Genomic DNA, 16,464 nt, shown 5'->3' with positions numbered 1-16,464 from the left:
TCTATGATATATCAGGCAACCATGTCTGAACATTTTAACAAAATATCCAGATATTTTAAACAGTGATTTGCAATGGCTGTCAGTTTAAAATTGACCATGGTTTGGTCTACTAATTTCCAAACTTTAATCACTATATCACAGGAGTTCTCCTTGCAGTGTTTCAGTGACCATTGCAAGTCAGAGCAAGGTATTAGACCCAGAGTAAATGTTGATAGTACTATCATTTTGTCAAGACAAGGTTGTTCTCTACATTCCTTTAAATTTCTCTGAGTTGCAAACCAGTCCTAGTGTAAAACCTGTTACAAGTTAACCTTAGTCCTTTGGAACAGTGCGTGCCATCTTGGAAGGCACAACTTTTCATCACTCTTGTATCAGCCCTAAGTTTATCTGAAAGTCCAAGGCAGGTTTGCCTATGTAAAATCTATCATGGTGTAACAGACTGAATAAAATTTTTATAGTTCATGGTTATCAGAAGTGTCAGTAAAAACTGGAATCACCTAATAACATTGCCTAAAATTGAAGGTTCATATTAATATTGATTGGTTGCACAATCCGCCAGGTGCTTAGATTAAGTTGGCATTACATCTACCTATCAAGTCCTTCCAAAATATCTTGGGTAGGTAGATGTTGATGATGTTAAAAGTATCATTGCATTATGTAAAACTGCCTTTGGCAATTGACCGGTGATTATTTTTTTTCTTCAATGCCCATGTTTTCAAGTGATGCGCCAACTATTTTAGGATTGCAAAAAAAGGCACCTATTACAACCTTTGCTTTCTTTTTCCAAAGTTGTTCTATTTCTATTTGCAGGCCTTTGTTGTCTTCTCTTGTATTCTGCTGTCTTCAGGTACTGTCATATCCACTATCCTAGTGTTGGTGTTGTTTTTTGTCATTCTTAACAATTATTAAGTCTCGGATGTAATGTGGCAGGTACTTGTCTGTTCAATTCTAAAGTCTCAGGGCACTTTAGCTTCTTCATTTCTATTATTTTCTCCATTTTATGATCCCACCAGTTCTTGCTAGCAGGCAAATGGTATTCTTGCAGCTCTTCCAATGCACTGTTGTTGCTACTTTGTCATGTCATTATTTTTAATCAATCTGTGTAATATTCTTGCAGCAGCTAACTAGGTGCTCCACTTTTTTGTCAGCTTCTTTGCAGAAATGGTATTAGGAGTCAGTTTCTGTCTTCTTAATTCTGGTTTAATTCATTGTCATCATTGTCACTGAATTTGGACTTTAAAATCTTCACTTTTTTGATATATTCATTTCTGATCTTCGTAACTTCAGTGTATTTGAAAAATGCTCAGCTTGAAGGATGCCCAGATATTTGTAGGGATTATCTTCTTCCAGAGTCTTGATGCAGTTTCCATAGGGCATCTTAATTCCCTAGGAAATTAAAATGATTTTCACCATCTCTCCCATTGGTGGTGAGGGTGGAACATTGGCTGAGCCCATTACAATTTCTTGACCTTGTAAATGGACAGAATTGAGCAATGCTTCTATTTCAGAAATTTTCCATACAACTTCATATAATTCATGTAAGGAGATGGCCTAGTCTGGCAGATATTTTGGATGTTTGATAACTATGGCCTTACCTTTTCACTAGAGTTGACAGGAGAATCAGTGCAATAACAAACATGGTAATTCATGTCCTTGAAAGATTCCTTCCTAGATACCATTATCTTTTTTTTAATTATTAAAATGAATTTTATTTTAATACAAAATACAAACAAAAAAACACACATGAAAAAAACATTAAAATAAAAGTTGGACAATTTGTGACATGCGTGTAATACAATTCTAACAGTGCTTATTTACTATTACACGGAATGTATTTATATGAAGTCTTAGCAAAGCTCTTATTCTGGTATATCTTTTTCTTTGTTTTCCTTTTGTGACATTTACTCTCCAAATTATCTAGCATTTATTAATTCTCTAATTTTACTTTTTTCTTTTTTCCATCCAATGATAAAACCTACCCCAACCATTAGTATACTCTTGCTCATCTATATGTTTTTATTTCTTTAGTTAAACTATCTATTTCTGCACACATTGTATTTTTTTGATTATGTCTTCCTCAATAGGCATAGGTCCATTTTTCCAATATTGTGCAAGCACTATTCTCACTAGATACCATTATCATGGCTGATTGCACAATCAGCTAGATGATCAGACTGGATTTGGCATTTTTATTCAACTATTGTGTCTCTTCCAAGGAGCTGGGCTAGGCAGATGTTGTTTGATGGTGTTAACAATTTAATTGCACAATGAAAGGTGTTCCCAGGAAAGTTTCCCCTTGCAATTGTTATAATTACTGCTCATCACAAAGCCAGCTTATTATTATTATATATATAAAAACCTCTACCTTCCATCTGGCTGATTAAGTCAGCTCTAAGCCATGAAAGGTATACAAAACATTACATATTAAGGTGGTAGCCTTAAAACCTTTACTAGATAATTGATTAAGGCTACACCTCTGGTAATTTGAATGTGAAACAGGTTGTGGTCTGTCTACACCTCATTTTCAAAGATAGATAGAAAATTTCTGAATTTTTAGATATGAAATATTAGAATACAGTCTCCATCCCACTTCCAAGATGATCTAACACAATAGTCAATTGTCCATTCCTGTTCTTTTCCTCTTATTTACTTGTTACAAAATATGAAAAAAATCTAAAAGAAAACATTGGGCAGACAAGAGAGGTAAAAACCTCTAGAAAATAAAGAAAATAATAGAAAATAGAATAGAAAATATAGAAAATATAAGAAAAAAAGAGACAAACAAATGAGTAGCAACTTCTACAGCTTGAGACTTTTTAATTTTAATTCTTGGCTGCTTAATTTCCTTCTGAAAGGAAATATGAAATGTATGGATATGAGTGGAAGTGAAAATCATGATTGTTTTGAAATATAAGCTATATGGTCATTATAAACTTATGACATGAAAAGGTGCAAGTAAAAACAAAACACACAAGTTATATTGCTTTAGATCTTTGTTCTTATGGTACTTTATACACATTATTACCGTATATACACATTCATTTCACAACCATAACAAAAATTATAGCTCTTACATTTTGGGAGGAATCTTTTTTCTCTAGATTGAAAGCTATTTTATTTTGATATGAAAAAAGACAACAAGATTGTATAACATTTTCTTCTTTTGAAAAGATGCACAAACTTTTATGTAGTTTAAATAAATGCCCGTTTCAAAGGAATTTCAAAAATTCGGTGCTATATTTTACTTTACACACAAGATGGTGCTATTGCACCAAACAGTAAAAAGACAGCGTCATTTTCTTCAAGGTTGATCTAGTCTTTAGACAAAGGAATCTCAGAACAAAAGGCAACAGCTTTCATCTTGAGAAATTTCTGAAGAGTATGAATATGGATACTAAAAAATAAATCCCGTTGGATTACAAACACAACTATAAAGGAAATTATAGGAGTTGCTTTACAAAGAATCTTACTGAATGTATGACCTTCCCTGAGAGAGGCTGGCAAAATGGAAGTATCTCATCCTAGCAGGCAAGTGGTCTTGTTTTTTCTGTCTCTATGTTGTTCTGGTCTGTTGTGTGAACCATTCCACTATTCAGTGCCTGAGGAGAAGAAAGCTGGATCAATAGTAGCAAACGTGCTAAAAGATTTGAAAGTAGATGTGAAGGAGCTCTCTGCTCGCAGAGCACAGTTGATTTCTAAGAGTTCCAGACAGGATTTCCAGCTGGATCCTCATTCTGGGAATATAATATTGAGGGATAAAATTGACCGAGAAGCTTTGTGTGGTCTGAGTGATCCTTGCACTCTATTCTCTGAAATTTTGCTGGAAAATCCCCTTCAGTTCTTCAAAATTGAAGTTCAGGTAGAAGATGTCAACGATAATTCCCCTATATTCTCTCAGGATCAATTCCTTTTTGAGATACCTGAACAGACTCCCATAAATGCACTTTTCCCCTTAGAGACAGCCCACGATTTAGACAAAGGAAAAAATGCTATCCAGAACTATATACTTAGCCCAAATGAATATTTTAAGCTGGACATACAAAGTCAAAATGATGGCAGCAAATATGCAGAACTGCTTTTGGCAAAACCATTAGACCGTGAGGTGATCCCTCAATTTATCCTCACTCTGGAAGCTGTGGATGGAGGGATCCCAAGGAGAACTGGAACAGCACAGATAATTATTGATATTTTGGATATCAATGATAACGTGCCCCAATTTGAACAAACAGTGTATAACGTGCAGCTTTTGGAAAATAGCCATCCAGGTTCATTGGTCGCTAAAGTTAAAGCCACTGACAGAGATATTGGATCCAACGCTCACATCATTTACACTTTTAGCCAAGCACCAGCAGATGTACTCCGATCATTCAGGTTAAGCAATCAAACTGGGGAAATTAGACTTGTAGGGAAAATTGATTATGAAATAAACAGTAAATATCAACTCAGCATCAAAGCCACAGATGGAGGAGGACTGTCTACGTATTGCAAAGTCCTTATTGACGTTGAGGATGAGAATGACAATGCTCCAGAAATAATTGTATCATCCATCACTAATCCATTACCAGAAAATTCTCCCCCGGAAACACTGGTGGCACTTTTTGGCATCAGAGATCAAGACTCCGGAGACAATGGCAGAACTACCTGCAACACTGAGAAAAACCTGCCTTTTATACTAAAACTGACTGAGAACAATTACTACCAGCTTGTGACTCAACAGCCATTGGACAGAGAACAGATGTCACATTATAACATCACCATCACAGCCACCGACCAAGGTTCTCCCAGACTCACTTCAGTGACAGTTATTAGCATTCAACTTTCAGATGTCAATGATAATCCTCCAATGTTTGAAAGAGGTTTCTACAATTTGCACTTACGAGAAAACAACATTCCAGGACTGCTCATTGGATCGGTCCATGCTGTGGATGTGGACACAGAACAGAATGCCAAAGTAACCTACTCTCTTTTGTTTGGAAAGATCAGGGAAGAACCTGCATCATCTTACATCTCCATCAACTCTGAAACTGGGAACTTGTATGCTATTCGATCTATAGATTATGAGGATATGCAGGATTTCCAGGTGATGGTGAGGGCTGTCGACAAGGGCTCACCTCCCCTGAGCTCAGAAACGATGGTCCGAGTTTTTATCACTGATGAAAATGACAATGCCCCCTTCGTCCTCTGCCCCCTTCAGAACAGCACTTCTCCATCAAATGATCTTGTTCCCAGGGGAGCAGAGACAGGCTACCTAGTCACCAAAGTGGTGGCAGTGGACAGAGATTCAGGGCAGAATTCTTGGCTTTCCTATCAGTTGCTGAAGGCCACAGATCCGAGTCTCTTCGCTGTTGGGACTCAGAATGGGGAGGTGAAAACCATGAGGCCGGTGAACATCCGAGACAGTTTCAAACACACTCTTATTGTGGCAGTTAGGGATAATGGGCATCCTCCTCAGTCTGCCTCTGCGACCCTAAGAATTCTTCTAGTGGACGGCTTCTCTGATCCTTTCATGAAAATTATGGATAATCCTAAGGATGAAGTCCCGCAAGAAGGAGATCATTCCCTAACATTGTATTTGATTATCTGCTTGGTTGCCATCTCATCCATTTTTCTCCTTTCGGTCACTGTGTTTATTGCAACCAAGTTTCAGAAGCGAAGGAAACTCATAGGAAGTTCTAATTCTGCATTGAATTTCCCTGGGGGACCAAATTTGCAAGAGAAGTGTGTGGACCCTAATACTGGGACATCTTCTCAGGCCTACAACTATGAAGTGTGCTTAGCTAATGGGTCTCTGAGCAGTGAGTTTAAATTCCTTAGGCCTTTCTTTCCTGTGTTTACTATGGAGCATCAAAAAACTCTTAGGAATCCACAGATTCATAATGATTGCCATGATCTTCCTAATCAATTGGAGGAAAGAGACCATATATCCCAGGTGAGAATGATTATTAATTATAAATCTACATGTTTTGAGCAACAAAGTAATTATTAATTTCTAAAAATAAACATTTGTCCATTAATGTACGTTGCTCTGAATTTCCAGAAAACTGAGAAATTTGTATTTGTTCTATATGTATTTTAGTTTTTATGTGGGTATTTATCCTGTTTTGTAATTGCAGCAAATGTAATTTGGTATGAGAAGCTATGAAATGGACACTGCCTTAAAGGAAAATCATACAATTCTCACCGAAGGAAACAATTCACAAGGTTTTTCAAATTTGGAAGCTGCAGCTGCTGCAGCATATTTAGTTTAATTAGATTTGTATGCCGCCCCTCTCCAAGGCCTCAGAGCGGCTCACAGCATATACAAAGACACAATAGAAGAGTGTTCGGAAACTTCAGATTGTCCAAAATGCAGCCGCGCAAGCGGTTTTGAGCCTGCCAAGACATGCCCATATCTCATCATCACTCCATGGACTGCACTGGCTGCCAATCTGTTTCCGGACACAATTCAAAGTGTTGGTTATGACCTATAAAGCCCTACATGGCATAGGACCAGACTATCTCCAAGACCACTCTCTGCCACACGAATCCCAGCGACCGGTGAGGTCCCACAGAGTTGGTCTCCTTAGGGTCCTGTTGACCAAGCAATGCCAGATGGCGGGACCTAGGGGAAGAGCCTTCTCTGTGGGGGCCCGGCCCTCTGGAATCAGCTCCCCCCAGACATTTGCACTGCCCCCACCCCCCTTGCCTTCTGATAGAGTTTAAAAACTCATCTTTGCCACCAGGTCTTTAGATCTTCCCCCCTGACCAATGAATATTTTTAATATGATTGTTGAATGAATTGTAATGATAGTTTTTTTAATTAGAATTTTTTAAATAATTGTTTTAAATGTATTATTAATTGGATTGTTTATTATTGTTTTCTTTTTTGTGTGTATGCTGTGAGCCACCTTGAGTCCCTGGAGAGGGGCGGCATACAAATCCAATTATATCTTAAATCCAATTAAATCTTAAATAGTACAATTAATCCAATTAATATACATAAAATTAATCTTTAAAAATTCTAACTTTAAAAACTTTCATTAACATTCATTCAATAAATCATACTAAAACATACATTGGTCAGGAGAAAATCTGGTAACCTCAGGCCTGGTGACAGAGATGAGTTTTTAAACTCTTTCAAAAGGCAAGGAGGGTGGGGACAGTGTGAATCTCCAGGGGGAGCTGATTCCAGAGAGCCAGGACCTCCACAGAGAAGGCCAACCAACATTGTTTGGTCAACGGGACCCTAAGGAGACCAACTCTGTGGGACCTCACCGGTCGCTGGGATTCATGCCTGATATAAGGCCAATGTAATACTACTGCTCCGCAATCTGCATTGGCTGCCTGTCTGCTTCCAGGTCCAGTTCAAGGTATTGGTAATCACTTTTAAAGCCCTTCATGGCATGGGTCCAGGCTATTTGAGGAACTGTCTCATCCCACAAGGATTGGGCCCTCCCACCCGTACCAGCAGAGACAGACGGGTTGTGCCGCGGGCCTGATTGTTCAAGCTAGTTGGCTTCAAGTGAAGGATCTTTTCTGCTCTTGAATTTGTCCTCTGGAACACCTTGTCTCCTGGTGAGAACACCGTTTCAGACAAGTGTCTATCCAGTTTCTTCTTAACAACTTCCATTGATGAAGCACCTCTCACATTTTTCTAGCTTACAAAGAAGTAGGTTGTCATCTGCTTTGCCAAATACCTTACTGAAATCTATGTCCATAGCATTTCGCTGCTAACTTAGTCACTTTGTCAAAGAATGAAGTAGGATTAGTTTGGTGTGGTCTGTTATTAACAAACCCATGCTGGGTTCTAGTTTAACTTTTTGTTTTTAGATGTCCGCAGATCTGTTTTTTGATTATTTTTTCCAATATCACTTTTCGCAACATGGAAAGATGTGGGGACAGGATGCCAGTATACTGTGGTATTTCCTCAATATTACCAGTTTCCAAGGATGACCAGTACACTTAGTATAGGCAGCCACTCATAGAGAGTAGAAACAGAAAATGTCAGCCTTTATTTATCTCCCTCCAATTGCAATTATGATTTCCAGGCACATTTTCCTAGTGCAGTAGGAAAAGTAGTCGTCTTCCTCATTATCATCCTTTCTACCCATCACAATTGTCAGCTGTCCAATTAGTGAATCCCAAACAAAGAAACACTCTTGGTATAATTGAATTCCCAAAGGTAAAGCTTTATTGGATACTATTTTGATATGAAAGAAACAAAAGCAGCTCCAGATCCCCCTGCAAATATTCGCCCTGTTAAACAATATTTTCTTTGTCTTCCCATCCCTGGTTGATGACATTGTCCAATTATGAGAAGGTGTTTTGTTATGAGAATGATCCATCTCTTTCTTAAGCACCTGCAGTGGTGACCTTGCTGGCTCCATGCTTAGTTTTGAAAGAAGCAAAGTGGTTCTTGCAGACCCCCTGGAGAAAAAGGGCACCTGGAAAATATTAAACACAGATTGTTGCTTAGGTGATCCTAACTTTCACTAATCTTGTTGGTCATTGGATATATTTTGCATGGAACTGTTCTACTAACTTGTCTACACTAATGTTTTGGTCACTCTGTATTGGCTGGGGGATATCCTTTCCACTGCACTAAATATTATAATTTCTACTTAAAGCATCTTTGAGTCCAATATCCTCTTTATCTTATAGTGCTCCCCTCCATCCCATTATAGAAGTCGGTGGCTTGTCCTCGATTAGCCTTAACTTGGAGCATTGGAAAGGCTTATTATTATTATTATTATTATTATTATTATTATTATTGATAATAATCACATGATGATATTTGCTCAACCATTTCAGTAAACCTTCCTTATGATTAATTAATCATTCTTTTAGCTTTTAAAATTCTAACTTACGTTTCTGTCAGTTAGCCATTGATAGAACGAATCCCATGTTAAAAAATATTCTTTCTTCCTTCTCCTTAACTTTAAGTAGTAATCTATCCATTTCTGCACTTTCTAGTGTTTTATTACACTTTCTTCTGTAGGAATCTCTTTATTTTTCCAATTTTCTGCAAATACAATTCTCGCTGCTGTTAACACATGTATAATTAAATATGTATTCCCTTTATTGTACTTTTCTAGTTAAATCCCCAACAAAAATATTTCTGATTTTAGGTCTGTATCTTGATTTACCATTTTTTAAAAACTTGATCCATATTTTCCAGACTATAAGGCACACCAATGTATAAGACACACCAAGATTTCAATGAAGTAAGTAAGAAAAAGATTTCTCCTAGCTGACCCCCAGGAGCACTTTGCAGGCCTCCAAAGCCCTCTGTGCGCCCCATTTTTTGCATAATTATGCACATTTTTCACATGTTTTATAACTAGTAGACAGGGACTTTTTTACCTTTCGGGGAATGGATAGAGAGAGAAAACCTTGTTTAAGAAGGGAGCCTGAGAAAGTTTGCTTGTCTCTATCACACCTGTGGATTGACAGAATCCACATTGGATAGTTGGGGTGGGATTCCAACTTCTTTTACTCCTATTGTATTGCCCTAAAGACTCCAAACCATGCTTTGCTTTTGCCCAGCTTTCACCTCTTTCTAAAGTTTCCTTTTGAAATGCAAAGTTTCAAAAGTCTTCACTTCCTTGATTAAGGGGGAGAGTCTGGTCCTTACATAAAGCAGGATCTGAAAAAGTGATCAACCTGGAGAGATGAATTTACTTTTCTACTGAGGAGATCTTGCAAATCTCCTTAGACATCTCTTTGGTTCAGACATGACTGAACCAAGCAGCGAGCAGGGAGAAACTGAGTGTTGGGGGATGCATCAACTACCACCCAACTGGAAACCAGAGCTGCTTGCCACATTGAAAACACTGAAGCAGTCCTGGAAAACTCCACCAAACTGCTGTGGTCAATCGGACCGTGGGAAAGGACAGCTGGGATGATAGAACCAAGGGGTCACCCTACTTGCGGCAACTGAAAGTCAGGTTGGAAACTGGAGCTGGAGGCCCTATCCAATCAAGAGATTGCAATCAAGGAACCACTGGTGGAGAGTAAACTTAAAAGACACATTAATCAGCTCATAATGGAAGTGTTGGAGAACCTAAATATCTGAGGTGAGTGAAATTGCCAACAAAATGGGGAGGTGGAAGATGCGCCAGCCAGAGAAGGGGGGGAGTCATCACCCCAGACACCGGAGGCACCAACTGAGCCAATGTGGCAATGGGACCAGATACTAGACCAGTGAACCTGCCATTCATTGTACATCCCAGGAAATTGTCCCTGGCCAGCCCAGGCTAGAAAGTGAGATTCTCCCCCTCCCGGGTGTCAAATAGGATGAAGGCCCCAGAAGTTGGGCATTTTCCTAGCTCAAGTCCTCACGTACATGCAGGAGTATGGACAACAGTTCCCAACCAGAGACACACTTTCATGTAGTGACCCTAGCATTAGAAGGTGCAGCTGCTCAGTGGATGGTAACCGTCCACAATGCCAACACTCTCAAGCTGCAAAATTTTGATTGTTTCACGATGGCCCTGCGCCATAGTTTTGAAGACCATTTGGCTGACCACAGAGCCCAGGATCGCACCAGAGTGGTGAACCAATGTCATAAGCTCGTAGCTGAATACACTGAGGAATTCTGAGATTTCACATGTCAAGTGGCTTGGCCATAGGACATCTTGCTGAGCTGATTCAAAGATGGGCTGAATTAAACTTGTACACTGCCTGCCTTTTCTGAGGGACTCCACACCGCTTTCACAAGTGGTACCTCGTGGCCAAGAAATCTGAAATAGATATGTCCAGAAACCAATACCTGGTCAGAAGGATGTGGAGAATATCACTCCCCCCACCCAAGGGAAAAGGAAGCCATTTAAACCATGATAACAGTCTTTGCCTATGCTTCAAATGCAGGAGAGTGGGGCACAGTGCTGTTGAATGTCACTCAAGAGACCCCAATCTGAAGGAAAACTACAGAATGCCAATCTGGAGGAAAACTACAAAATTGAACCCTCGAAGAGGGGAGATGGCAATGAGAAGCCAAGAAACTGTGGAAGCTCCTCCTCCCTCAATCCTGAGAGTAGAAAATCCATTCTGTCCCTCCCCTCCAGGACAATCCAGTCACATTCAAAAGTGATCCCGATGATGACCTAGAAACCAGGGGCATGGGAAACGACATCGGGGAATCAGGTACTGTGGTGGAAACACGGGGTGCAGATTCTGGAAGCTGTCCTGGAGGAGTCGGGGTGGCATCAGTCGGGCCGGGAGGAATCGAGACTGCGGCAGCAGCCGTGCTCCACCATTTGCAAGGGCAGGCATTTGCAAAATGACCTGCCCCCCCCCACAATAATAGCACAGACCTGACGCACATCAATGAGCCCTCTCCTCTGGGGTCATGCAGGATCAAACAAAGTTCACATCCATATGCTTCCCCGCAGGGGCATGATCCGCCATGCAAGGAGGCAGGGCTGGCATGAAGCGACAGGGCTCAGGAACTGGAATCTGAACTGGCGCAGTGGACACCCCCCGATGTGGAGCAGGCACAGGCATGATGCCAGAAACTCAGGGGAGGACCACCCAGCCCGACAGACCTTTCGAGCCAGCAGCCAGGCCTCAATGGCCAAGCAGTGCTGCTCCAGCCCATCCAGGGTGCCCGGCAAGGCCTCATGCATCAGCTCATCCAACATTGTAAGCTGTCCTGGAATGCCTCCATCAATGCGGCCTCATTCCACTGCACCTGCACCATGAGACTGCGAAAGACACTCATATATTCCGCTAATGGGCGTGAGCCTTGTTTCAACTGCTTCAATGCCCTTGTGGCCGTCTGCTCCTGCACTGGATCCGAAAACTGCCGTTGCAACTGGGTGCAAAAAGCAGTATAATCCTGCCGTATCGGATCATCTTGGTCCAGCAATGGAGACACCCATGAGGCAGCAGGGCCGGCCAATAAGCTGCAGAGGAATGCCACGTTCTCTGCATCCCTTGGAAAATGTATCATTTGTGCATTAATAAACAGCTGCACCTGGCTGAGGAAGGCAGAAAACATGCGACAGTTGCCCCAAAACTTTTCAGGCATGGGCACAAAACATTTCCTCCATGGTGGGGGCTGTGGAGCAGGAGCCGCTGGCTGCACTGGAAGAGGGGCTGGCTGCGTCAAGGCTTTTATTTCCAGACGCAGAGCCTCAAACACAGCCTGCATCTCAGCCACCCTAGCAGCCATGGTAAACCAATTGCAGAAAAAACAAAAGTACACAGTAACAAACCACCAAACTGGAACGGGTGGAAGTTGATTCTGTTCTGCCAGGCTTCTCGGCATGAGCCCTCAATTAAGTTCAAAGGTAGGAATTCAGACACACACAGTTGTAAAGTCAGTAACACTGTTTTTATCAAAAATAAAATAGGAGCCAAACACACTTTTAGTCAGGCAAAGTGCTCACCTTCAAAGCAACAGCCTTGAATGCTGTGAAGAACAATAAACAAACAAACACAAAGCAGATAACAAGCAGCTGTGAAGACATCACAGCCACTCTCCTTCAAGAGTTCTCTTTTTTAAAAAATTTAAAATATTTTATTTACAAATATACACTTCAAGAGTTCTCAAAGTCACAAACTTGACTATGATTTAGTCCAAAAGTCCTGGAAACAGTTCAAAGAGAGTCCTTGTAGAATCCTGATTCAAAATACACATCCTCCTTTACCGAATGGATAAACTTCCATGCCCAGAGGCCAGAATGCTGACAATTTAACAGCAGCCCCAATTAGTCTAATTACACCCAGCCACAGGTGATCTCCCTTATTTCCTGTAGTATTTACACAGTTGCTCTTTCCTAGACATTGCCCAGCGTCTGCGCACATCAATAAATGTCTCTCCTTCTGAATCTAGTGATGATAACGATGATGCTCCCCTATCTATCTAATGGGCTGTCTGCCATTACCTCCTCTGAGGATCCCACTTCAATTTCACTATCTGCTACACATGCTTCGCTGTCAGAAGCAGTCGGCAGTAAAACTGGCCTCTGACACTGGGAGGATTCACCCACATCCACCCCCACAGTCCTTGGGGCAGGAGCTGGCCCAGAGCCAACCACAACAATTGGTAAGCAACCACTCCACCTGAGGAAACTAAAAATCCCTGTTGTATTCTGCCGACTCGATCACCGAACCCTTACAAATAAACCTAGGATACCACGATGAAACTTTAACCTTCATAGTAGCCCCAGAATGGAATGGCCAACTAGTGTTAGGATTCACGTGCTGAAGAAATGGAACCCTAAAGTGAATTGGAGACAGGGATCCATCAACTTCCAAAAGCACATATCGTTCTCAGAAATCTCAAAGGCAGGGGGGAAAAAGGGAGAGAGGAACAAAATGGCAATGCCTGGTGGAGTGGTGGTAACTCCAGGCATCCCAAAAGAATATTGGGACTTAGCAAAGGTTTTCAGTGAAGAGCACAGAGATGAAATATCTAGACCCACACCATGCTACAGACTGGGTACCATGGGGTTTTATTAAATCAGCCCAATCAAAGATTGCAGCCCCGGTTCTTATTTTGCAAGAAAAAAGATGGTTCTTTGTGCCTCTATGTGGATTTTAGACACATCCACATTGTGAGCGTAGAAAACATGTACCCCCTCCCTTTAAGGATATGCTAAATCACCTATTCAAAGGACCTTTTCTAAACTGGACTTATGAGAGGTATACATCAGAATAAGGGAAGGAGATGAGTTAAAAACTCACCCCATTAGGCTGTTTCCAATTTAAAGTACTGCCATTCGGACTACAAGAGGCCCAACAGGTTTCATGCAATTAATAAATGGAATCCTTGTCAACCTGGATAAGATTTTGATATACAGAGAAACAAAAGTGGAGCATGTAAAACTGGTCCTAGCAGTCCTAAACAAATTCCGCTTTGCAAAACTGTATACAAATGTGAATTTCACCAGGAAAAAATTGACTTTCTAGGGTACTGCTTCTTTCATGAGGTCATAGAAATGGACCCACAAATAGTGTAGGGGATCATTGACTGGGAAATGCCCTGCACCCACAAACAACTGCTCTTTTTTTAAGGTTTTGCCAGATTTTGTCAACTATTCATCTCAAGTTTTGCAAAGATTGTCCTTTCAATTACTAACTTGCTGGAAACAAAGGGTGAAACAAAAATAAAACCATGTCAGTCACTAAATTGGACTATCGAATGCCAAGTTTCCCCCAAACAAGTACAGTACTTTAAACACTTTGACTTCACACTGAAATATCTCCTAGGGTGAAAAGTCTTTTGAGCAGATGCACTCTCTAGAAAGCCACAATGCAACAGCGCAAGGTCAGAAGTAATAAAACCTCTCCTCCAAACCCCACAACTGGCAGCTAAAGTGAACACCAAGGCACAAGCCAAGCAAGACCTAAATGCAGAAAATGCCCCCCCCCCAAGCTTTCAAAAAAGTGCTAGCAAGTGACAAATGGTTCCAGTCAAATAAAACAAACTACTTGATTAAGGACAATCTGGTTTCAGTGGGAAGAAAACTATATGTACCTGCATCCCAATGCAGGGCATTTTGGTTTTGTAAAAACCCTGCACCTTATCAAGGGACAGTGTTGGTGGCCATCACTCAAAAAAGGACATTGAAGGCTACAGGGCCAGCTGCCCTTCATGCATTGTAGCCAAAGGTCAATAGGGGAAATGCCCCAGTCTAGTACAAACCATAGCAGAGCCTTCAGCACCATGGACAGAGATCTCTATGGGTTTTATTGTGTAACTCCCCCAAAGTGGGGGAAATTATTATTATTATTATTTATTCGATTTGTATGCCGCCCCTCTCCGAAGATAATAATAATAATAATTTCAGATGCTTAATTAATTATCAACAGTACAACTGGACAGATCTGTCATTCACTGAAGTAACATACAACAACTCAGTATATACCAGCACAGGATTTATCCTTTTTCAAGTGGCTGCGTGCCAGCAATTCAACCCCATGCCAGAATTGCCCTCAGAGGACTCAAAAATTATCTTAAGGAATGGATTGACAATCTATAAGAGGCATGGCCAGTTGTCAGATTGGCCCTAAAGAGGCTATGGCAGCTTCAAGGCCTAAGTAGACAAAAAAGAGGATTGAATCAAAACCGTTTAAGTCCATCTCTCTACAATAATTTTGCAGTCACTGGAATCCTTAAAGAAACTGGGGCCAAAGTTCATAGCCCCTTTCCCCATCACAAGGATTATAAATCTAGTCATTGTGGAACTAATCTTACCCAAAACCCTTAGACAAGTTCACCCTGTTTTTCAGCCTATTGAAACCGGAGGTGATCTCCACCCTCAGCCCACCTGTACCCATATCCCCAATCCCCATTTTGATTGAAGGTGAACAAACCTTTGAAATCAAAGAAATTCTTGATTCACACACACACCATGGATCCACCCAGTACCTAATGGCATGGAAACATCTCCCAACCTCCAAAAATGAATGGGTGGCCAAAAGACATTTTTTTATTTTTTTATTTGGATTTATAGATTAAGACCCCTATTGCTGTTAAGGCAATTCTACCTGAAATACCCAACTAAACCCTCTTAATTACTCATTATATTTTTTTTTTATTTTCCAGGTGGACTATCCTTTTTTCTAAGGAGGGTGATATGTCAGATCTGTGAATCTTTCATTCTTCAAGGGAAGAGCCCCCCCATACTGCCTTTAGACTTTTCCCTTTTCTTTCCTATCTATCATACACCATATACCGTGTTTTCCCAAAAATAAGACATCCCCTGATAATAAGCCAAATCATGCTTTTGAGAGCATCCCCCAAAATAAGTCCCCCACAAAAGAAGTCCCCTTCCCAAAAATAAGTCCAACAAAACTAATTAAATGCATGCACAGCTGGTTTACCCCCCCCCCCCCCATTTCTTCTGGTTAGGGTTAGGGAGACAGAGCTGGAAATCAGATAAGATGGCAAGAGGAGCAAAATCTACATTGGATGGTTGGGGTGGGATTCCAACCTCTTTTATTCCTATTGTATTGCTGTAGGGACCCCAGACTATACTTTGCTTTTGCCTGGCTTTCAGCTCTTTCTCAATAAAAGCTTCCTTTTGAAATGCAAACTTTCACTTCCTTGATTAAGGGGGAGAGGCTGGTCCCTACAGAACTCATTCCTTAGGAATGCTGTTTTGACTGAAATCTACATATCCCCTTCAGCTCCAAAGTGTATCAATCTGAATGCATGTCAGAATGCCCAAGGATACAAACAATCCCACATCCGAATCAAATTCAGCCTTGACAAATGCTGATTAGCTGCATGATTCTTACTCAATAATACTCTTCTTTCAAGCCCAGCTGGGTGAATATCTTCCCCTTGTCCAGCTATCCCAGAATGTCCTTCATGAGGGGGAGGGGGTATATGTTTTTTGCACAAACAGCATTGATTCCCCCCAAACCCACACATTATCCTCAGAGAGGGGTGGTATATAAAACAAACAAACAAACTCAAAGACCCATATTACCTCTCTTGGAAGAGCACTGGGACTGCCATCCTAGCTTTTG

At 40.9% G+C, this 16,464-nt stretch overlaps 1 protein-coding gene across 1 annotated transcript in view; it reads left to right on the top strand.

Annotated features, from left to right (window-relative positions):
* LOC139165407 (uncharacterized) overlaps positions 1-16,464 on the top strand; it is a 45,665-nt gene that overhangs the window by 2,291 nt on the left and 26,910 nt on the right. Inside the window, exons 3-4 of the mRNA XM_070748589.1 lie at positions 3,493-5,929; positions 11,046-11,124. Coding sequence (XP_070604690.1) covers positions 3,493-5,929; positions 11,046-11,124 — 2,516 coding nt within the window. The remainder of the gene's footprint in view (positions 1-3,492; positions 5,930-11,045; positions 11,125-16,464) is intronic.

Source organism: Erythrolamprus reginae, chromosome 3 (genome assembly GCF_031021105.1).
Source record: "Erythrolamprus reginae isolate rEryReg1 chromosome 3, rEryReg1.hap1, whole genome shotgun sequence".
In the NCBI taxonomy this organism is placed as follows: domain Eukaryota; kingdom Metazoa; phylum Chordata; class Lepidosauria; order Squamata; family Dipsadidae; genus Erythrolamprus; species Erythrolamprus reginae.
This window is presented reverse-complemented; position numbering and strand designations above follow the sequence as displayed.